Source organism: Tasmannia lanceolata, unplaced genomic scaffold (assembly GCF_043159265.1).
Source record: "Tasmannia lanceolata isolate RefF3 unplaced genomic scaffold, GAP_Taslan_0.1 ptg000013l, whole genome shotgun sequence".
Lineage (NCBI taxonomy): Eukaryota > Viridiplantae > Streptophyta > Magnoliopsida > Canellales > Winteraceae > Tasmannia > Tasmannia lanceolata.
Window position 1 is genome coordinate 32,943,655 of NW_027518690.1, and position 22,737 is coordinate 32,966,391.

The 22,737-nt window shown below is 37.7% G+C and overlaps 1 protein-coding gene across 3 annotated transcripts; it reads left to right on the plus strand.

Annotated features, from left to right (window-relative positions):
• Nucleotides 1–1,022: 1,022 nt before the first annotated feature.
• LOC143891404 (Myb domain protein) lies at nucleotides 1,023–20,811 on the plus strand. 3 transcript variants are annotated; one of them, XM_077395978.1, is made up of 5 exons: nucleotides 1,023–1,220; nucleotides 14,648–14,726; nucleotides 19,371–19,478; nucleotides 20,037–20,101; nucleotides 20,194–20,811. In XM_077395978.1, the coding sequence occupies exons 1-5, from the start codon at nucleotides 1,165–1,167 to the stop codon at nucleotides 20,339–20,341; spliced, it is 456 nt and encodes a 151-aa protein (XP_077252093.1). In that variant the 5' UTR covers nucleotides 1,023–1,164; the 3' UTR covers nucleotides 20,342–20,811. The 3 variants fall into 3 exon arrangements, with proteins under 3 accessions (XP_077252093.1, XP_077252092.1, XP_077252094.1); XM_077395979.1 differs by lacking the exon at nucleotides 14,648–14,726 and adding an exon at nucleotides 13,681–13,878 and having other exon boundaries at nucleotides 1,073–1,220; XM_077395977.1 differs by lacking the exon at nucleotides 14,648–14,726 and having other exon boundaries at nucleotides 1,064–1,220.
• Nucleotides 20,812–22,737: the final 1,926 nt, after the last annotated feature.

Below are 22,737 nucleotides of genomic sequence, written 5' to 3' on the forward strand. Positions count from 1 at the left end.
CCATTTTGTGGCTCACTTTTCCAGCAGAGAACAATTACCTTGTCACTTATTTTGTCTTATTCATTTAATCCATCTAGTTTTATCCTAAAAAAACAGTAAGCAGCGAAGTGGCTTTCTGCAAAATCGCCTAGCAAATCCCCTAAAAAAATACTTCTTATGTATACTGATTTAGGGAGCGCACTAACCATCAATTTACCACAGATTTGAGACTGAAACTACCAATTACTCCAAAAGCTTAAGCCGTTGGAAAATGTGTTATTTATTCTTTTATACTAGAACACCCCCTCACGTGTGGCCCCTCTTTCTAGGGTTACCTACACGTGGCACATGCGGACCCTCTTCTGGGTTTGATGCATCAAGGAGGTTCAGTTATTAAGAGGTTAAAGTATAAAAGATTAAAGAATGCCTTCTCCAATAGCTTAAGCTTCTGGAGTAATTGGTAGTTTTACATAGACCCTTTTCATTTATGAGGGCTACTGTTGCCAGTTGCCGCCCATGTATTTTGCTCTACTTCTAACCTCAATCCAAGTACAAGGGTTTTGTCTTTCACAAGATGTTAGCTTATTTATTCTAACCGGATAGAGAACAAAAGGGATTAAAAATAAAGTAGAAAATATACAAAAATTTTAGAGAAATATCATAATAAATTGAGGGAAATGTTATCAGCACTAGTGTATTTTGATGAGAGCACTCCTCGCTTTATTAAAAGTACTGACCTGTACCATAGGATAGGATGATCCAAACCATCCATTAGATGGGCCACAGCCTAAATAGGTTGTGCCCAAAGAAATATTTCCATAGGTTGATCCTAACTCTCCGGTCTGTAGAGGCTTAGGATCAACCATCTGACATTAAGATCGGAGGGTTAGGAAATGATTTTTGGGCACAACCTATTAAGACTGTGGTCCATCTAATGGACGGTTTGGATCATGCTATGTTGTGGGCCATACCGTACTTTTAATAAAGTGTAAAATAAGTAGAAAATCAGTGATATTTTTCCTTTTCAAACTTTTCCAAAAAAAATTCTTGCAATCTAATCCAAACATGAAAAACAAAGGGTCTTAAGCAAGATGAGCAGGACAAAAGGAGTAAAAAACAAAGCAAAGAGGGAGGGAAATAGCTCCCCGCCAATGTCTGCTCTTCACAGAGCGTTCCGAAGCATCCATGCGTCCGTACAAAACCCACGCCTCACGAGATTCTCCCTCCACCCACCTCAGAGCGTAAGTAATAGGCTTCCCCTGTTTTCATTTTTTGTGATTTTGTTGATTATATGTTCAGCCTATTCTCAATCTATTTTCTAGGTCAGTTTTTTTCGTGGGTTTTATTTATCTATTGATATGATCTGATTGGGTTTATTTCTACATTAGAAGATCTTGCACGCATCAAGTGTAGAGTACCCAATTCATGGAAAATTACATTAGACAATCTTGTCCACGTGAACTGTTGAGAGTACCAAATTCATGAAATATTACATTAGAAAATCTGGCTTACCTGACCTTTTGGGTACACAATTCATGAAAATTTACATTACACCATCTTGCTCACATGATATTTAGAGTACCCAATGCATGAAAAAATAAAAGAAAAAGAAAAGAAAACAAAAGACCTGTGTTCATGATATGCACAACTACAAGACTACCTAAAAAGTAATCTAGATTGATTTGATACTGGTTTTATATTTCTTTTTTTTTTCTTTTTTCTTTTTTGAGATAATGTAAATGGAGATTTCTATCTCCATGTAGCATAGTTGCAGAGTTTGGATTCGGGGATAAACTGGCAAGACGGATGTTGGAAAAATCAGGATATGTTTTGGAAGAGTTTAGTAAAATTTGGAAAAATGCATGTTTTTCCTCTATTTACTACACATATATACACTTATTTTTCTAAATAAGACAACAAAAAACGTGGAAGAATGATTAATTGCCTGTTTTTGCTAGATTAGGGTGTGAGTTCAGTTTTTGTTTTGGATTTTTTGCGAGATTTACAAATGATATATGAGAAAATTGATGGTTTTTTTTCAATGATAGAGAAAATCGATGAAGTATTCATTAAGTACACATTTATTTCAGAAATATTTGGTTCCATTCGGAAAAATCACATTTAATTTGAGAAATGTGAGCTTTTTTTAATCAATTATTCATTATTTTTAAAGTTCAAAATATTGCATAAAAAGTTTGTGATTTTTTCAAGAATTTCTCAATTATTCGAAGAATTTTGTAACTATGCAGTGGAGAACCGCCCCATTAAGTCAAGATATTGCAAGGAAAACCAAAATTAAAATGGGTATGCCATAGCAGCCTCCCATTAAAAAATTCATTAGATTAGAAATAAGAGTTGATCAGATATACCTCAGTGATTCAAACATAAACAATTTCCACTCGTCCATAATCATAAGAAATTCTAGAAACACAATTAGTTTCTCGGAGACTATATATGGATCCAAGATTGAGGGGAGTGATCCGATTAGCAAAGCCTCTGTTGAATTTTATAAAGGCTTGATTGTTCTGAATAGTTATTACCATTCTCCCAAATGTTCCCAGTCAAAGGAGAGTTTTCGAGTGCTCAAGCCAATTCCTATGGTGCTATAGTCACAAGTGAAGAAATTGAGTCTTTCATTAAAAAGGAAAACCCAATAACACACTTTTCCCTAACAGTTCATTTCAGAATCGTATCAGAGTTATTGTCCTATCATGGGAGATGACATTTGCGCATGCGCAATGGGGGTGGTTGGGGGAGCACATTTTTGCTATTTTAGTCACTACAAAAAAAGAGAGAAGAAATCGGATTTATTTTTTTTGAAAATGGTACCCAATTTTATTGCAAGCGAAGAGGACCGAGATGTTCGATGTACATCGATGAAAGAAATAAAGGGAGCCAAAGCTAATCACTACAATAAATGATGATAGAGTCAAGGGGGAAAATAGTGAAAAAGATCCAAATTTTCCTTAGTCACACCATTCTCTCCATTCGCCACTGAGTTGACGGATCACCGAACGTGATGGAATAACATTGAAGAAAATCTCACCTAGTCAAACATCTCATCCAACGGCCTATCAAATCTCCAGGGATGTTTCTCCGATCTATTTAGCTAATGGATCTAATGTAGGATGGTCTTACTATTCCTTGAGCTTTCTATTTTTGAGTTTTTTTGGGGAAGAAGTTAGAAGTTTCTAGACTAATCTTGATTTCTAGGCTATTCTTTAGTTTCTAGACTATTCATGTCTTTCTATTTTGTATGCCATTAGGGCCTATAAATATAGGGTATGAGAGGTGTATTGATCATCTTGGAATTGAATAAAAATTTAAGTTCTTATTTTCTCTTGTGGATTCAAGAGTGTTTTTTCTTGTGGATTCAAGGATCTTATCAAAGAAGACGGTGATCCTTCTTCAACCGGGTTGAAAACGGTGATTTTCGCCTTTCCGCACGCTTTTGCCTACGTTAGTGGTATCAGAGCGAGGCTTCTCCTCGGATCGAACCCGCTAGCGTTTTGCATGGCGTTCCAAAGACGATCACCTCGGATTGTGATACGAAGTTCTTAAGTCATTTCTGGATGATATTATGGAGGCGATTTGACACTACCTTACAATACAACAGTGTGTATTATCCCCAACAGACGGTTAGACAGAGGTAATGAATCGTACTTTAGGGAACATCATCTGATGTTTGTCTTCAGACATGCCCAAGCAATGGGATTTTTTTTCTTGCTCGGCTGAGTTTGCCTTCAACAATATGACGAACCGCTCTACGGGCAAATCTCCTTTTGAGATTGTATATGGACGTGCACCAAAACATACATTTGATCTAGTATTGTTACCAAAGCTTCCAGGAATGAGTGTTGCTGCTGACAAACTGGCTGAGAGGATTGTGACCGTGCATGCCGATGTTCAAAAAAAGTTTTAAGAACCTAATGCCATGTACAAGAAGGATGCTGACCAGCATAGGCATTTGAAAGTATTCAAAGAAGGCGATAGAGTGATGTTCCATTCAAGAAAAGAGCGTTTTCCAGTGGGGACATACAATAAGCTAAAGAACAAGAAGATTGGTCCCTACCAGATAGTCTAAAAGATTAATGACAATGCATATGTTGTTGATCTTTCAAAAGACATGGCAATTTCGCGAACCTTCAATGTTGCGACCACACTATCGTCTGAGTCCCAAAGAGAATGAGATATTACAAGGACAGGTGGAAGAGCTGATTTGCAAAGGATTGATCGGGGAGAGCATGAATGCATGTGTTGTACCGGCCTTGTTAACACCTAAGAAGGATGGAACTGGCGCATGTGCATCGACAGTCGGGCCATTAATAAGATTATTGTGAAGTACAGGTTCCCTATACCCCAATTGGAAAGCATGCTGGATATGTTACACGGGTCAACTAGGTTTTCCAAGTTGGACCTGCGAAGCGGGTATCACCAGATCAAGATTAGACTGAGTGACGAGTGGAAGACCGCTTTCAAGACTAAGGACGGTCTATATGAATGGCTAGTGATGTCGTTCGGTCTTTCTAATGCACTCAGTACCTTCATGAGGCTGATGAACCAAGTTCTTAAGCAGTTTATTGGTCGGTTCGTGGTGGTATATTTTGACGACATCCTGATCTATAGTCGTAATGAGGAGGAGCACGTTGGTCACCTCAGACAAGTACTTCTCACCCTCAAGGAATAGCAAGACCATCCTACATTATATCCCCTCCACTTGAAAAGAAACTCGCCCTCGAGTTATTATCTAGATCTAGCTCATGGTACTCGAATAGATCTGTAACATTGAAGGTTCGTGAAATCGCCATTTCTTTTGGAAGATCAACAACATATGCATTGTCATTAATCTTCTAGACTATCTGGTAGGGACCAATCTTCTTGTTCTTTAGCTTACAGTATGTCCCAACTGGAAAGCGCTCTTTTCTTGAATGGACCATCACTCTATCACCTTCTCTGAATGCTTTCAAACGCCTATGCCGGTCAGCATCTGTCTTGTACTTGGCATTAGCTTCTTGCAACTTTTTTTGAACATCGACATACACGGTCACAATCCTCTCGGCCAGTTTGTCAGCAGCAACACTCATTCCTGGAAGCTTTGGTGACGATACTAGATCCAATGTATGTTTTGGTGTACGTTCATATACAATCTCGAAAAGAGATTTGCCCGCAGAGTAGTTCGTCATATTGTTGAAGGCAAACTCAGCTTGAGTAAGAGAAAAATCATATTGCTTAGGCCTGTCTGAAAACAAACATCGGATGATGTTCCTTAAAGTACGATTCACTACCTTTGTCTGACCGTCTATTTGGGGATGACATGCATTGTTGTACTGTAAGGTAGTGTTAAATCGCCTCCATAATGTCCTCCAAAAATGACTTAAGAACTTCGTATTACTATCCGAGGTGATCGTCTTTGGAACGCCATGCAGACGCAAGCGTGTTCGATCCGAGGAGAAGCCTCGCTTTGATACCACTTTGACACGGCGGAGGCGTGTGGAAAGATGAAGAATACCGTCTTCAACTTGTCAAAGAAGAATACCGCCTTTTTTAATAAAAAAAACACTCTTGAATCCACAAGAGAAAATAAGAACTTAAATTTTTATTCAATTCCAAGATGATCAATACACCTATCATACCCTATATTTATAGGCCCTAATGGCATAGAAAATAGAAAGACAAGAATAGTTTAGAAACTAAAGAATAGCCTAGATATCAAGATTAATCAAGAAACTTCTAACTTCTTCCCCAAGAAAACTCAAAAATAGAAAGCTCAAGGAATAGCAAGACCATCCCACATCAGGATCACGTTCAAAGAGTCCCCTTCTACCACCACATTGAGTAGACGATCTCTAGCCAATAACTTTAATCCTTCGTGGATTGCACGCGTCGCTGCTTCCGAGGCATCCGTCGCACCAGTGGGGCCCGCGCCACACCAATGGGGCTTGCGTACGCCCTAAGGACCTCCCCATGCTCGTTTCTCAACAAAAACCGTTGTTACTTGGTTTGACTTTGTTAGGTCTTTCATCATTTTTTTATGCATCTTCTTGTTGAGTGGAATTGCAGATCTTCGGGAGGAAGAGTGAAATACAGGTGTGACAACCCAAGGGGGGTGAATTAGTCAATTAAAAATTTGGGCTTAATTAAATGGATTATTAAAATTAAATTACTAATTAAGCATTTATAGTCTAACCCTTCTTCAATTATTCAAGATAATGAAAGTTATGGTTTAGATGTTATTTTAAGCCTATGTGTTCTAACCCTTGTTCAATAAAACATGAGTGTAAGTAAAGGGTACAGATTACCAATCACCAAAGTGCAAAGAGAAGGAGAAGAGAAAACATCCCCAAGGCACGCGATTTATAATGGTTCGGTCTATCACAAGACCTACTCCACTCTTCCAAGTTTACCTCATTGGGATCTCCACTAAAAATATGAGATTCTTCAACGGGCGAATCTCCAAGCCGTACACCGACTCCTTCAACTTCAAAGGGGACACACCCTTTCTGCACGAAGCCTTGCCGAGGGGACACACCCTCTTAGAATGATTCACCTTTGTTAACGGGCCGAATCGAAGACCCTCAAGAACAAATGAAGAAAATAAAAATAGAACTCTCTCTTGCCTCTTGATAGGCGGATTACAACTTTGAAAGCTTACAAACTCTCCAAGAAATAGATACAAATGTAAAGCCTATGGAGATTCTCTTGATAGAATGTAAAAATACAAATTCAAAGAGGTTTAACCTTTCATATAAAAGTTTAAGTTCAAAAAGATGGAATTTGATCTTGTAAAAGGTTGTTTAGAAAGGTTTTGATGGTGTATATATAGCCCACAAGGAAATATGACCGTTTGAGGGTAAAACTGAAAAAAACAGGGTTGAAAAAGTCCACCTGCGCAAGCCCCAACGGCTAATTTTTCAAGCCGCGGTGGTCGACCGAGGCACGGCGGTCGCCCGCCCTTATCGGGCTCTCCTTTTTAATTTAAAATTTCATACTAGTGCGATCGACTAGCCCTATAGCGGTAACCCGGTGAGGGCAATCTGTTTGAATAAAAAATCAGCTCACAAACACTATCGCGGTCGACCGAACCATAGCGGTCGTCCGCCAAGACCAACCTGGATGTTTTCTGGATTTTCAGAAAACAAATCCGCGGTCGACCGGATTGGCCCGGTTGACCGGCCCGATAAATTTCGAGATGTCTTGGAATTCCAGATACCATCCCGCGGTCGCCTGGAATAGCCCGTTCGACCGACCTTGTGTGAAATCCCATTTTTAATTTTAAAATTCAGGGGCTTTGGGCCATGGTCTTTGGGCTTTAGTCCTAGGTTTTCAAACACATTTTTGGGTGTGTGTATGGTTTTCAAAGATAAAGAAAATTAAGTATGAAAACCATTTGAAAACGTTTTGAAAATGCATTTAAACATAAAATCAAGAGGACTCTAAATTCATTCTAAAAGTGTATACCATTGAGTCTTCTTGGAATGTCTTTGCTCCTTTGCACTTTCTTGGACTTCTTCGACTTGAGTGAACATCTTGAACTTTGTCTTGGCTCTTGTGACTTCCTCCAATCTTCACTGCATGTTGTGAGGTACATGAGGTGTCACTATGGCATGTTCATCTCCAAGCTCCTTCTTGACACTCGTTGGGAACTTGTAGGATCTTCATGTTGAGCTTCTTGACTTGAACATCTTCACAATTGAGGATGCCTCCAATGTAGGTGCAAGCTCTTTGTTCCTTTGCTTTCTTGATCCAAAAGTCATGTGTTGAGAAGAGTTGTGTAATGGTGATTATGACATGAAAATCCTGTATACAACACAACACCTCAAGACAGCACATTAGTCCATAAGGCTAATCAATTTGGTTTGCTAGCATCAAAACAAGAAGGTAATGTGAATGATTAACCCTTGGGCTTACATTCTCCCCATTTTTTATGATGGCAAACAAATTGATTAGGGAGGTAAGAGATATAAAAAATATAGACATTTATAGATCAAATGATATTCAATAGAGCATTGCTCCCCCTCACTATATGCACAAGTGAAATATGTGAATGTAAGGCGTGTGGTGCATTTAACCATGGACTACCTAATCAATTCCCAAAATTCTCCCCCTTTGGCAAGAACAAAAGGGATTTTCACAATGAAACTGCAAATGGTGTGTCAAGGTTAATAATAACTTATCTAAGTTATGTGCCTAGTATACGATAGTACATTCATGCTCTAGTAATGCTTATCATTATTTTGTTATTATGATCCATAGATTTGCATGATAAGCCATATTAATATGATCTAAAGGGAAAACAAAGTAAGGTGCATGATAAGCCATATTATTATTATTTTTTTATTTTTTATTTTTATTTTTATTTTTGATCTATAGATTTGCAATTTTAAGCACGACTATAGGGGCAATAAATCATGTGAGTATATCACAATGGTCTATATAATTATGAATATATAACCATTTGGCTCTCCCCCTATGAATTTGTCATTGGCCCTAGGTGAAACCTATGTAATAAGGCATGACAAGATGATATGATGGAAATGGTGAATGATTTCAATACTTGGGTTACATTTCCAAACTTGAAGCAGACAAGTCTCTTCCTGAGCATGAATATGCTCAGATCTATAACATAATTGTTTAAGTTCAAGTTGCTTGCCATTTGGTGAAAGCTCATCCTAACTATGTGCATCTAGTCTAAATATGAGAGTTCAAGTCACATAGGACCCATGATTTGAATGTAATCATTTTTAAACCAATCAACAGTTGCTCCATTCACAGGATAATCACAATTTTAATGTGAATGGATGATTATTAGACAAAACACAATGATAAAGAATAGAGCACGGTCTAATAAACACATGGATACAGGAACAGGACAAACAATAGAAGTGCACATCCATGGCAAAAAGAAAGATCATGTATATATAGATAGGGCAAAATGAAGCTCCATATACATGCATAGAGAATGGAAGAGACACACCCTCTTTTCATCCTGTCAAACAATCATCAGAGATACATAAACGGGTGTGAGAAACAAGGACTCATCACCACGGAACAACTGAACTACAAGATACTCTAAAGATGATATAAAAAAGAAAACATAAAAGCCTCTCTGGGCAACCATCTGGTACATCCATAATTATGCCATACTCTGAAGATGATATAAAAAGAAAACATAAAAGCCTCTCTGGGCAACCATCCTGTACATCCATATTTATGCCATACATGGTATATCCATCCACATATAAAAGCAACCAAAAGCCCCTACTGGGCACCATCAACATCCATCAACAGAGAGTATAAAGTCCATACTGGGCATACAAACCAAGCATAAAGCCCACATCGGGCATGAACAACATCCATGAAGAGAAGAAAATATAAACATAGTCCAAAAGCCCAAACTGGGCAAGAGAAGAAATCAAAAAGATGATCAAGCAGAAATCATGATAAGGCAATCTCCAGTGCATCTGCTGCCATAAAGGTGCTGAACATCTATCACTCCTGAGAAGGGCCCTCTTCACGAGGTGGAGTCCTGGTATAGTATCTAGTGGTCTGACTCCTCTGACAAGCTCGCATCATCTCAGCATGCTGCTGTGCTTGAACTCGTAGCATCTCAGCATGTTCCTCTGCTCGAGTCTGCCCCTGGGCAACTAGAAGCTCCATCATCTGAGTATGATCAGTGGCTCTCTGACTCTCAACAGTCGTAAATCCAGTAGAGAGGGTATCGAGTCCAATGGAGAGGGTGTCGAATCTAGTGGTGAGATTTTCTAATCTAGTCCTCAGGTTTTTATCATCTCTGACAAGCTCCTCATATGTTCCAGTGGTAGGAGCCTGACGCCGCTGCTCATGAGCTCTAATCTGCTCCAGCATCTGTGTCACCTCTGCATTCTCTTTCAAGGCCTCTTCAATTTCTTCTACTTCAACACCATTAGGACCTTCTCCACCAAATGTAGGGATTTTCATAAGGATAATGGTGGTGTGGTTGAGAGGGGGATCAGGTTTCTCTGAGAATGCTTTGTCTAGGTTGATCTTTTTATGCCTCAAAAGCTTAGTAATTTGAATTCCATATGGAAGACCACCTTGTCCTCTTTGAATAGCCTTCTCCATGTAACCTAACATGATGTATCCTAGGTTTAACGGAATCTTTTGCATGATGCAATGGATTATGAGGGTTTTAAAGGGCTTTACTGCATCAAAGTTTCCTGCCCTAGGGGTTATATTATAGGCTACAACTTTGTGAATGACTCGAGCCTTAGGGTTCATGGCATTGGCATTGATGTTTTGTTTATCTTCAGGAGGCGGGACGGTTCCTAAGGTTTTATAAACATCAACTCTCTTGAAATATTTTTCTATTTCATCCTTTTTCCAGAAGAAAATCCTCATGCCATCATTAGGTACCTCAAGCCACGAGCACAATTCCTTCAAGTTTAATCCAAATTCATTTCTTTGAAGATAGGTATTCATGACAACTCCTCCGTGGGCAATATTTAAATTTGCATAAAAATACCTAACTATCTTAGGATAAAACACTGCGTTGAATTTAAGAAAGAGGGTCCAACGTTGATATTCGAACAAGGATCTGAGTTTAAACTTCTCAAAGTCTTGAAAGATGACTCTTCTCCCTGAGATGACGCTTCGAGCTTGATATTGATTGAATCGCTCCATGGCCCTCTTGTTGAAAAAGTGCTCGGTGGGGAACACATCTTCTTCCGGCTCGGTTCTCAGCCGCTTCCCTTTTTGTGCGCGGGATTTCCTTGAAGTTGACATTTTGTAAACTAGGGTTTTGAGGAAAAGTGGAGAATCATAGTGAGAACCAAGGGGGTTTTGAATAAGATGATGAGAATGGATGAAGAAGGTGGAAAACAGAAAGAAATCGAAAGATTTATGAGAGATATGAGGAAAATGTGGAGAGAATGAGCTATGGGGTGATTTAATGGATGAAACAAAGAGAGAAGATGAGAAAATGAGAAATAGAAGAAGATGAATGGATCAAAACTCACTTGGATGCTTTAATCTTGATGATCTTCAACCGAAAATGGCTTGGGAGCAAAGAGGGAAGAAAACCCTAGGAGAAGAAAGTACGGCGAAAGTTAGAAGAATAAATCGCGGAAGCCCTTTAATGTGCAGTTTTCGACCATCGCAGTCGACCGGGCTATCGCGGTCGCCCTCCGCGACTCACCTGTCCATTTTTATTTTTCGTCTCGCGACCATCCGCGGTTGCCCGCTGCGACAAACCTATTTCTTTTTATTTTGTCCAGGTTGCCTTCCGCGGTCGCCCGCCTAGGCTCGGTCGACCGCCACACCCCTGTTTCGAATTTCTTGATATTTTTCAAGGGATTTTATGGACAAATCGATTTTCTCCTATTTTTCTCTCTTTTATGGGTTTCTAATGGACTTGTAAATATGATCCCTAGGCCATGTGAGGACTCCTAAAAATTTATTTCTATTTTTCTATCAATTAGGCTCATGTGATTGAGTGGACATATGTTTTCAATGAAGATCTTTGTGGATGTGTGTTTGATGGATTTTGCTAGATACAAAATATGATTTATGGTTGATCTATGTCTAGCAAGGTTTGACAGGTTAGCTCTTCTAGTTGTAGATGCTAAGTGCATATGTGTGTGTTTTTGTACTTAGATGGATTTTCCTAAAAGATTTTCAATAAGGTGCAAAATATAGTCTAAAAAAGAATATACAAGTGTTTTACTTTTAGACCATAGTATAAAAATGATGTGATCATTGAGTACATAAGAGCATGGATACAAACTTTAATAAACAAGTACAAGTATATGTATCTAAGTTCATGAATTGAAATGATATATCATTTAAGCACATATCATCTAGATACAAGAAATTCAATATTTGAAATATAGTATCTAGAGAGAAAATTCATATAATATAGCAATTAAAGCACAACCTCATATATCAATAATTTCAAACAATGATTTGAGTGAGGAATTTTGGATCCCAAATCACTTTGGTTCCAACTAAGTTTGTGTGCGGAAGTGAATCTTTCTTACCCATACAAACTTGTTTGATTTCACAAATCTAAGCCTACACCTAGATTTGTGATGTCCTAATCTACCACAATATGAACATGAGTAAGCATGGGTAAATGAGGAGCAACTAGAACCACAAGAATACACATGAACTATGTATGTTTGTCTTTATCTTCTTATAATCTTTGGTTCTTCAAAGAGAGTTCTTTATTTATTAACTCAATCTCATTTAATTGATTCTTAAGATGATCTATTTGGTGAGAAGAGTTAACTTTATATTTTTCTTCATTTTCACAAACAAGTTTACATTTTTCATTTAACTCATTGTTTGTGTTTTCAAGGCATTTATTTTCTTTTTCAAGGATATTGCATTGTTTAATTATGTCATCATTTTTGTTTATCAAAACTTTGCTCAATTGACTTAATTTTTCATTTCTTTTTAAACTTTCATTAACTTCTAATTTCAAATTTTCAATTTGACACTCCAAATTAGAAATTGAATGTTTGAAAGAATTTTCATTTGCAAAAGATTTTTGCATAGTCTCCTTTTGTTCAAGATTGTTATTTGAAAAGAGACTATCATTTTTCTCATAAAAGTTTTCAAGGTTAGTCCAAATATCTTTTGCATTTGTACATGATGATATTTTTTCAAAAGCATTGGGACATAGTCCACAACATATTATAATAATAGCTTTTGAGTTTAATGAAAATAATTTTGCATGATTTTTAGTACATTTCCATGGAATAGAAAATCCCCTTTCAATGACATCTAAGATGTTAAAATCTATGGATTTGAGATAGGCAATCATTTTTACTTTCCAAGCTCTAAAATTCGTTCCATCAAAGAATGGAGGAATTAGAGTGGATTGGCCTCTCTCAAAATCCATTTGGATTGTCACGATCTTTTCTCTTTTAGATTTTGAAATTTAAAAATCCCTTTAAGAGCCTTTGCTTTGATACCAAATGATCATATCTTATAGAGGTTGATTCCTTATGCTTTAACTTGGGATTTATGGTAGGAAAGGAATTGGATAACATTCGAGGAAAAAAAGAGATGAAAATAATACACCTAATTTAACAGGTGAAGAGCACGGTAGATGGTTGGTCCCTTACAATGGAAGGGTTTAAGAGGTATTCTTTCGAAGATGTCTGTAGTAAATGGGTTGTAATAATCAAGGATGGGAAGCCAAAGATAAGAAGAAGCTGAAATGGATCCTCCCCCTACCCCTGTGCCCCTCCAGCTGAGCATGGCAGGCATTTTTCACACTAATTTTGGTAGTCTATGTTGACTTTTTCCGGTGTAACGGACTCATGTAGCTGGCTCTCTTGCTAAGAGTGGTCCATACTAGAGGTGCGACTTGGGTCGGGTCGGTTTGAGCTTTTGCTAAAAAAAGAATTGAAATCAACCCTAACCCGACCTGATTTTATGATGAAAGCTCAACTCGAATTCCTAAAAGTCTACCCGAGTCACACCCTCACTCCATAGAGATGTATTATTAGTGGGCAAATTTCTTCCCCCTTGTAATGATGTTTATAGTTTATCATTTTGTTAGTAATCTTTCTGTTTTCCAAAAAAATAATAAATAAGAAAATAAGGAACCAACCATGCAGTGAGCTATATATAAGGCGATAATGTTGTCACTCACTTATTTTGCAATTATGTTATCACTCCCTTATATTTGTTGACACACCTCTCTTTACTTTGCAGTTCTCTCATTGGCTGTTTAGATTTCCAAGCAGCTATCACCAACCAGACTAAGGTGTTTAAAGTAGAGGATTGACAACATCAAAACAAGAGAGTAAAGATATGAGCTTCTCTAATTTATACATATGTATAGGACATTTATTGGGATTAATCCTCAAATCAAGCAGGGGACTACTCTCATGGAAATACTTTAGATGTAAGGTAACCAATGTGTAGCATCTATGATAGTATGTTAGATTTCCAAATAGCTGTCAACAACCAGACTAAGATGTTTAAACTAGAGGAGTGACAACATCAAAACAAGTGATTGAAGTTATAACTTCCCTAATTTATAAATATGTATAGGACATTTATTGGGATTAATCCTCAAATCAAGCAGGGGACTACTCTCATGGAAATGCTTTAGATGTGAGGTAACAGATGTGTAGCATCTATGAGATTATGGGAACAGCGGGTAACTAGATTCTAGAATTGGTCATAGAATTCCCCCCAATGTCGTATATACTATTTATAAGCAAGTATTCCTTTACTCCATGCATAAGTTTAGCATTTAATTTTGAGGTATGGTCCAATTTAGGAGAAAATTTGAAAAAGTTACTTTCAAATATTAAGAACAGCTTAAGTTTGAATTTAACTGTCAAATCATGATGCCCAAATATAGATTGTTGGATTGATTTAATGGAAGCAGCTGTTTGTTTATAAAGATTAAAAAGAAGAATAACCATGTCATTTATTCGTACTTCTGCTTTGGTATATTCTTACACATAGAACCAGTGCTAAATCCTTCCGTGGATCTAGCATAATGTTATCATAAGGTTGTTTGTTTCACGGAATATGTATCATTTTTTATTTTCTCTCTGTCTCTATCTTTCAATGTCACTGAAGATCATGTTTTCTTTAGGTTTTTCTTAAATTGTCAGTTTTTTTTTTTTTTTTTGAAAATTGACATATTTCATTAATTCTCAAATAGCATTCGGGAAGAGAAGTCCCAGCCTGCAATACAAGAGATTAACATATTTTGGCACGGGCATACCCGATACCAATTCAATGTAAGCCATACAAGATTAACAAAAAAACGTAAACATCCATTTTCCTTCTTTTCTAACATGCCTTCTTTGAATGCAATTGTATTTTCTTAAATTGGCTGTTATGACCGAATGTTAATGCAATTGTATTTTTTGGATGTTTTATTTCTTTCTTGCAACTACAGTATATCACTACATGGTATATTGGCGTTATTTTTACTTTGGTATCTTCACTATTATTATTTTTTCTGTAGTTTTTAGGTGTTAGGGGCCTTGCAGACTGTTGAGCTCCTATTCTTATCTCTTCATTTTCATGATCATTTTGATGGTTTTTTTTTTAAATATGATCATTTTGATGGTTTGAGCAACTTTAAATTTCCTGCCCCCTTGTTTCACATGCCTTTGAAATCATTGCTGGTAAATCAATTCTGCAAGTTGCACCATGTTTATGTTGGTAAGGTGGATTGAATAGATATGTGTCAATTGTGACTGTTTTATCTGTCATTCTTACATATATCTTGTTTCCTAGCTGGTGTTTATTTATTTATTCATAAAAATGTTCATGAGAGTTGCCATGGATAGACCTCCATTTGGGAACAATGCGCTCTACCTTCTTAATTAGAACAAAATTCGATGCCAACATATTGGGATGACCAATAGTGGTGGTAAATCTCATTCTTAATTTTCCTCTCAGAAGATTTTAAATTATTTGGTGTTTGGTTTTTTGTTTTATCATAAAATACTAGGGCCGATATGTTGGCATAACAACCACTTAACAATCATCTCCCTTCCTTTTTCCTTAACCTTGAAACCAAGTACCTTTTCAATCATCCCCATTCCCTTAACCTAACAACTACCACTTTCTTGTTCACCGATTACATTCAAACATCCCCGTCCGTTTGGATACCTCATTTTTTGCATTTGGATTTGGATTTGAGTTTGGATACAAAATAAATCGATCATCCTCATGCTCATGTTGGTTGCGTGTGTGTGTGTGTGTGTGAGAGAGAGAGAGAGAGAGAGAGAGAGAGAGAGAGAGAGAGAGGGCGAGAGAGGGCAAAGGAAATTGTTGCATATATGGATTTCCAAATACTGTTTTGCACAACATATTAGGAAATCAGATTTTTTTCCGCTGTTGTAGCTGATTTGGAAATCTAAGGATTTGATCCAGATCCAAATCTGAACATAAAAAGGGCTCCCAAATGTGAGAAATCCAAATCCAAATCTCATGGGTATCCAAACAGACCCCAATTCTTAATGAAATACGGGTGTGACAACCCAAGAGGGGGGTGAATTGGTCAATTAAAATTTTTGGGCTTAATTAAATGAATTATTCAAATCAAGTTATTAATTAAGCATATATGGTCTAACCCTTGTTCAAATATTCAATATGATGGAAGCTAGGGTTTAGATCTTACTTTAGCATACATTCACTAACCCTTGTTAAGTTAAAACATAAACACAAATAGGGTTAGAGATTACCAATCACCAATGCGCAAGAGAAGAACGAGAAGAGAAGCAACCACAAGGAACACACGATTTATAGTGATTCGGTCTATCACAAGACCTACTCCACTCTTCCAAGTTTACCTCCTTGGGATTTCCACTAAAATGTAAGATTCTTCAACAGGTGAATCTCAAAGCCGTACACCAACTTCTCCTTCAAAGGGATCACACCCGCACAAAGCCTTGCGAGGGCACACTCCCTCTTACAATGATTCACCTTTCTTAGCGGGCTGAATCGGAGACCCTCAAATATAAATGAAGAATTAAAAGATAAGAACTCTCAATGCCTCTAGATTAGGCGGATTACAACTTTGAAAACTCACAAACTCTCCAAGAAATAGATACAAATGTAAAGCCTATGGAGATCCTCTTGAAAGAATGTAAAAATACAAGTCCAAAGAGATTTTAACCTTTCATATAAAAGTTTAGGTTCAAGAAGATAAGATTTGATCTTGCAAAAAGTTGTTTAGAAAGGTTTAGATAGTGTATATATAGCCCACAAGGAAATATGATCGTTTGGGGGTAAAACTGTAAAATACAAGGTTGCAAAAGTCAACATGTGCAAGCCCCAACGGCTCTATTTCCAGGCCGTGGCGATCGATCCAGGCATGGCGGTCGCCCGCCCTTATCGGGCTCTCTTTTTGAATTTCAAATTTCATAACGGCAAGGTCGACCGGCCTTACGGCGGTTGCCCGGCTAGGGCAATCTGTTTGAATAAAAATTCGGCTCAAAAACACTATCGTGGTCGGCCAGTCCCGTCGCGGTCGCCCGCCAAGCCCAACCTGGATGTTTTCTGGATTTCCAGAAAACAGATCCGCGATCGCCCTGCTTACCCCAGTCGACCGGCCTGATAAATTTCGAGATGCCCTGGAATTCCAGGTACCATCCCGCGGTCACCCAGCCTAGCCCGGTCGACCGACCCTGAGTAAAATTCTATTTTTAACTTTAAAATCCAGGGGCTTTGGTCTTTGGGCTTTAGTCCTAGGTTTTCAAACACATATTTGGGTGTGAATGATTTTCAAAGATATAAAAACTTAGGTATGAAAACCATTTGAAAACATATCGAAAATGCATTTAAACATAAAATCAAGAGGACTCCAAACTACATTCTAAAGTGTATACCATTGAGTCTTCTTGAAATGTCTTTGCTCTTTGCACTTTCTTGGACTTCTTTGGCTTGAGTGAACATCTTGAACGTTGTCTTGGCTCTTGTGACTTCCTCCAATCTTCACTGCATGTTGAGAGGTGCATGAGGAGTCACCAATGGCTTGTTCAACTCCAACCTTCTTCTTGACACTTGATGGGAACTTGTAGGATCTTCATGTTGAGCTTCTTGACTTGAACATCTTCAAATGAGGATGCCTCCAATGTAGGTGCAAGCTCTTGGTTCCTTGCTTTCTTGATCCACAAGCTATGTGTTGAGAAGAGTTGTGTAATGGCGATTATGACATGAAATTCCTGTATATGACACAACACCTCAAAGCAACACTTTAGTCCATAAAAGCTAATCAATTTAGTTTGCTAGCATCAAAACAAGAAAGTAAGGTGAATGATTAACCCATGGGAACCCTTGGGCTTACACTTAACAACCCAAGAACCTCTTTCTTGAAAAGCCTTCACCCAACCTCCATCCCCTTAACCCATCCTCCTTTAATTCCTTTAGGTTTCCCTCAATAACTATAACTCCTTCAAGTAAGATTTCAATTGGTTTCATACCCCCTAGTCCCTTTTCCAAGCCTTTTTCAATGCTTTCAACTGCCGACCCCAACTAGTTTGGGACAAAGGCTTAGTTCATTTGACTTGAGTTGAGTTGAGTTTCAATGCTTTCAACTACCATTCTAACTTCTTTTTCCTTACCCGCCCTTTGCTTCCGCTACCCTATCTGCGCATTTGGTATCAAAGCTTCTGCTATTCACCCCTGCGTCATCCCCATACTTTTATCCAACTGGAGGCCATCAAAGAACTGGTTGAAGAAAGCCATCAGGTCACCTTTAACAAAGTCCCAACACTTTTGAAAGAATCCCAAGCAGAAACCAGGGCTTTTTCTCTCGAAAGGGTGAAAAGAACCAGTCTAACTTCCTCCTTGCTGTAATCTAAATTATTTTAAGATAATGTTGTGCAACTTTCGCTGCCTCGGAACTCTCAATCTTAGAAATGGAATACCCAGGTTGATCAAGCTGATTGCGAGATATCCAATTTGTTATAAAATTTATCGTTCTTTCCTAGGAACGGGGTTCTGCAATCCCATCTCTAACTGAGACCACTCGACCGCTCTCGTCCACTTGAAAATGAGTGTAAAAGTTTGTCTAACTGAGACCATTCAAGATTAGAGGGTTTAACTTACGGTTTAGGAACAGCATTGTCGGTGTATTTCCATGAGCTCCCCAAGAAGATTGTTCTTCAATGAATAAGGATTAAAGAAAGAAGAAGTAGAACACCAATACTAGCAAGAAAAATGAAAAAAAAAAAACACAGCCTTCAAGTCTTGGCCACCCAATTTTTTATTAATTACTTGCATGTGTCTGCAATAGAAAAGCGTAAGGAAAATGAAAATACCAGTGATTACTGGCTCAGGTAATGTTTCTCCTAATATCCATACATAATAAGTAAAATAGTCCCCCCCCCCCCTCTCTCTCTCTCTCTCTCTCTCTCTCTCTCTCTCTCTCTCTCTAATATGTGATTCAATATGGATTATGCAGTTCATGATCATAACAAAACCAAGGGAATGATCCTAAATGTGACATGCAGTAGAAGGCAAAAGGCAACAGATTATCAATGCTTAATGTGTCTCTAGTATTATGTGGCTGTAAAGGTGCATTGCTGGTTTCATTGCTATAAGGTTGTCCTAGATACAAATTTAAAAGGGCTGAGTGCAGGTTCTTCGAGCAGCACTTTTTGCTGCTAGTTGAGTGGCATGTCTAGCATATAATTGTTAGACATATTTTTGAAGATACGCTTCCACCAAGCATTTACTTGTACTAGTTCCTTGTACGGTTATCGATAGCATGCTTTTCTTCTGTTAGTTATCATACTTGAGCAGTTGAGCGTACTCAATTTACATCTCAGTTATGTTTTTTGAGAGGGAAGTTTGTCTACCCACCTATGAGTTGCTTTTTTACTTAAATAAATCAGATGACTAACTTCTTTCAACCTGCATTTCAGGTAGAGGTGGAATTTTCTGATGGAAGTATATTTCATCTGTCGGCTGAATTCCTTAGAATTTACAGCCCAGCTGCTGACAGCAAGATAAGATCAGTGGGTGGTGAGAAGGTAGTCGTTGGTGTAAATTATGTCTAGCTAAATTAAAGTATTCTTTGCACTGCTGCTTGGTCATTCCTTTTCATAATTTCTAAAGCTTATATTTCAAGTTTTGTAGACCTCTTGGGTCATCTTGGATGTGCGTATCTCTCTAATTGTCCTATTTGTGTGTAACTTTCAAGTTTTGTTCTTCTGAATCTAAAGTCTTCAAAATACCAAATTGGAATGGCTGGAAACTGTAGCCATATATATCCATAACCGATGCAAGGAACTGTGCCATCCATCAATTGGCATGATACAAAAATTATAGAAGTTTACTCTGGGAATTTATGGAATGCTTTTGAATTTTTTGAGGGAACTTAGAGAATGCTCATAACTAGTATTGTATTATCATACTGACCATAAATCAGTAAAATGTAACTGACAGATCCCTTTTTATGTTTTTGTTAAATTACATCAAAATTTAGCCATGATTTGGTTGATCTACAGGTCTTCATTCTAGTAAATATTTTCTGTGCATTTTGAGATTATTCAGATTAAATGCCTGACATTCCCCATTTCCTGAATTAGGTCATATTTGGGCGACGGCATGTGGGCATCATGTCCGCAGAACCAGTAGGAAACTATGGAGTAAGGTATTCCAGGACTACTTTCCTTTTTTAATGTTTTTCCTGTTCTGCATTAAATCGCTACCCTTAATGGACAATGATGCTGTTTACTTTGCCAGAATAGCTTTCGATGATTTGCACAAAACTGGGATCTACACATGGGATTACTTTTATCATCTTGGTACTAACAAATTCACCCTGATGAGAAATTATATCCAAACCTTAAAGAAACACGGCCTTAGCAGGGATCCTCAGAGAAAAAAATGATGGGGGATGTTTTCTTCACTTGGGAAGATCATAGAAAGAGCCGTTGCTATTTCTTATTCTTCGGATTCCACAGGTAAAAGTTTCATGGAGGTATCCAACCTGCGCTTGAAGTTTGGAGCACTTTGTACCATTATTTTTTTAATTTGATTTGTATTGTATAAATTTAAAAGTTACTCGCCAGATAAGTTGTAATTAAACAGGTTAAAGAATGAAATCATTCTTTATAGAGCATTAAGAGGATGGTTCTCATTCAAATCAAGTATCATCTTCATTAACTGTTCTCTTCTGAGTAGACAGCATTTACTGAAAAATCTATATTTAAACAATAACCACCTCCTTTTAGCACTTGTATTAGATAGTAACTGATATGTAAGCTGAAAAGATGAACCTTGGTTGTTCTTGTTACTGGCTAACCTTTGTTGCGTTCATTAACTGTAATTATATTTTTTGAGTTGCTGCTGTTTAGTCTACTCTGGCGTCAACAAAACGAAAATGCAGTGCACTAGATGTGGGTCTTTTTTGTCGAGAAATGTCGACTTCAAACCACTGCTTTAAAACTCCCGAAGTTACTTGCCGACTTACCTAAGATGACTGAGTCTTAAATTACCTGAACGAAACCCCATAGCACGGAGAAAGTTAGAGCATGGCATGAAGGTCTTTGAGAAGTGTGTCAAAGTAGTAATTTCTGGTAAGAATAATGTTCTACGAAAATACTAGACTTTAACTTGGTCACTATTGAAAGTGAGCAAATTGGCCTTTGTGATGTTGTATCCAAATAAAGTTATGTTTGATCTTCAGTTTTGTGATGTTTGTATTCCGAGCTAAGGGAATAGTTGTATTTTCGTTAAAGTATTTTCAAGTAATCCTTGAGAGTTAGGGCTGTTTGGATATGCGGATTTTAGAATCCAGGTTTTTAGTTTGAAAACAGTGTAAAAGAGGGTTCATGATCAAGCTGCTGCTGCTGTTGTGGCAGCGTTTCATGGATTTTAAGCGAGAAAATCAGGTTTTAAAAATCTCTCCTGCATCCTAAGATTTCTAAATCCTGGAAATATGGGAGGATCTACTCTCTTGCTGATGGGAAGAAGGGCAAGAAGTCAAAAACGAGTCAAAAGTGGCGGCTGGTTCGCTTCTTCTCTTGTATCTTAGCTACAATTTTGAAGAATTCCCGGATTCTAAAATCTGCATATCCAAAAGGCCCCTTAATGATTCCATAAAACTTGAGCCTGACTTTTGAGTTGCCTTATGATTAGATCCTTGCTAAATACGACTAAGCATAGAGCTGTTTGTCACAATAGTTTGTTTAACTGAGTCAACATTTCTCCAAGTTTATGTATACCAAGGTTTGCCTTCTAGTAAAAAAATCAAATCTAAAATAAAACCAAGACTTCATTAATGTCATTGTTAGAATGTTCAAAGTATATTAGTAATCATGTGACATTAACTTGTAATAAATCTATGAAGATCAGTGGGTGCGAAGATCTGAATGGGCAAAACGGAGATAAGGAGGGCAATGGTTTTCAATCAAAACTCTATGTTCTCTCAGGGGTGTGGATTTTCAATTTTCACAACACAAATTAATTTTTTCTTGATTCCAGGAATATAAACTCCTTTGGTGGCACCTTGCTTATATAAAAGAACTCTTGAGACTTTTTCATCTCGAACCTGGAGTGACATTTTATCTCTAACATGACCTATCTTTTAGGTCCATTCATTATTAGATCGGGGTCCAAGATCAAGGCTTCTTGTCTTCATCACTCACACCCATCCACCTAAGACAACTACCCCCTCACTATTATATATTGTTTTGCCTTTCAAAAAAGACAACTACCCTCTCACTAAGTGTGATATTGTCAATCACCTGATGAGTCACACACACCAAATTGACTCATCAATTGATGTGGCAGGCTCATCCTCTCCAAAGTCCCCAAAGTGCATGTCAAGCATTTGATAAAGATAACCATTTGACATTAGTTTTTATACAAAATAATAAATATAAATATAATTTGGAAATTAATGCATGTGGGTGTGCAATGTCTCCGGGCTTTGTCATGTGATGTTTTCCACCAAACGCTACAATCTTATCATGGATCTCTGATCGAGGGTTGACGGCCATGATCCCACAATCTAAGTACTAGCATGGATCTATACACCTTAGCAAATATCTAGGGTTTTGTCCTCTGTCATGTCTCGCCCTTGGTTTTGGAGGTTTGCTATTATATTTTATTGCATTTATTCATTATTAGGCTCTAGTATAATGGGTGCGTGATACTCAGGGGTGGAGCTACATGTAGCATAAGGGGGGCAGTTGCCCTGTTGAGTTGGGCCAAATCCTTAATAGACCCAACTCAATTGGGTCCAGCCTCCTTTAAAATTTGAAGGCCTGCCCTCCATATGTA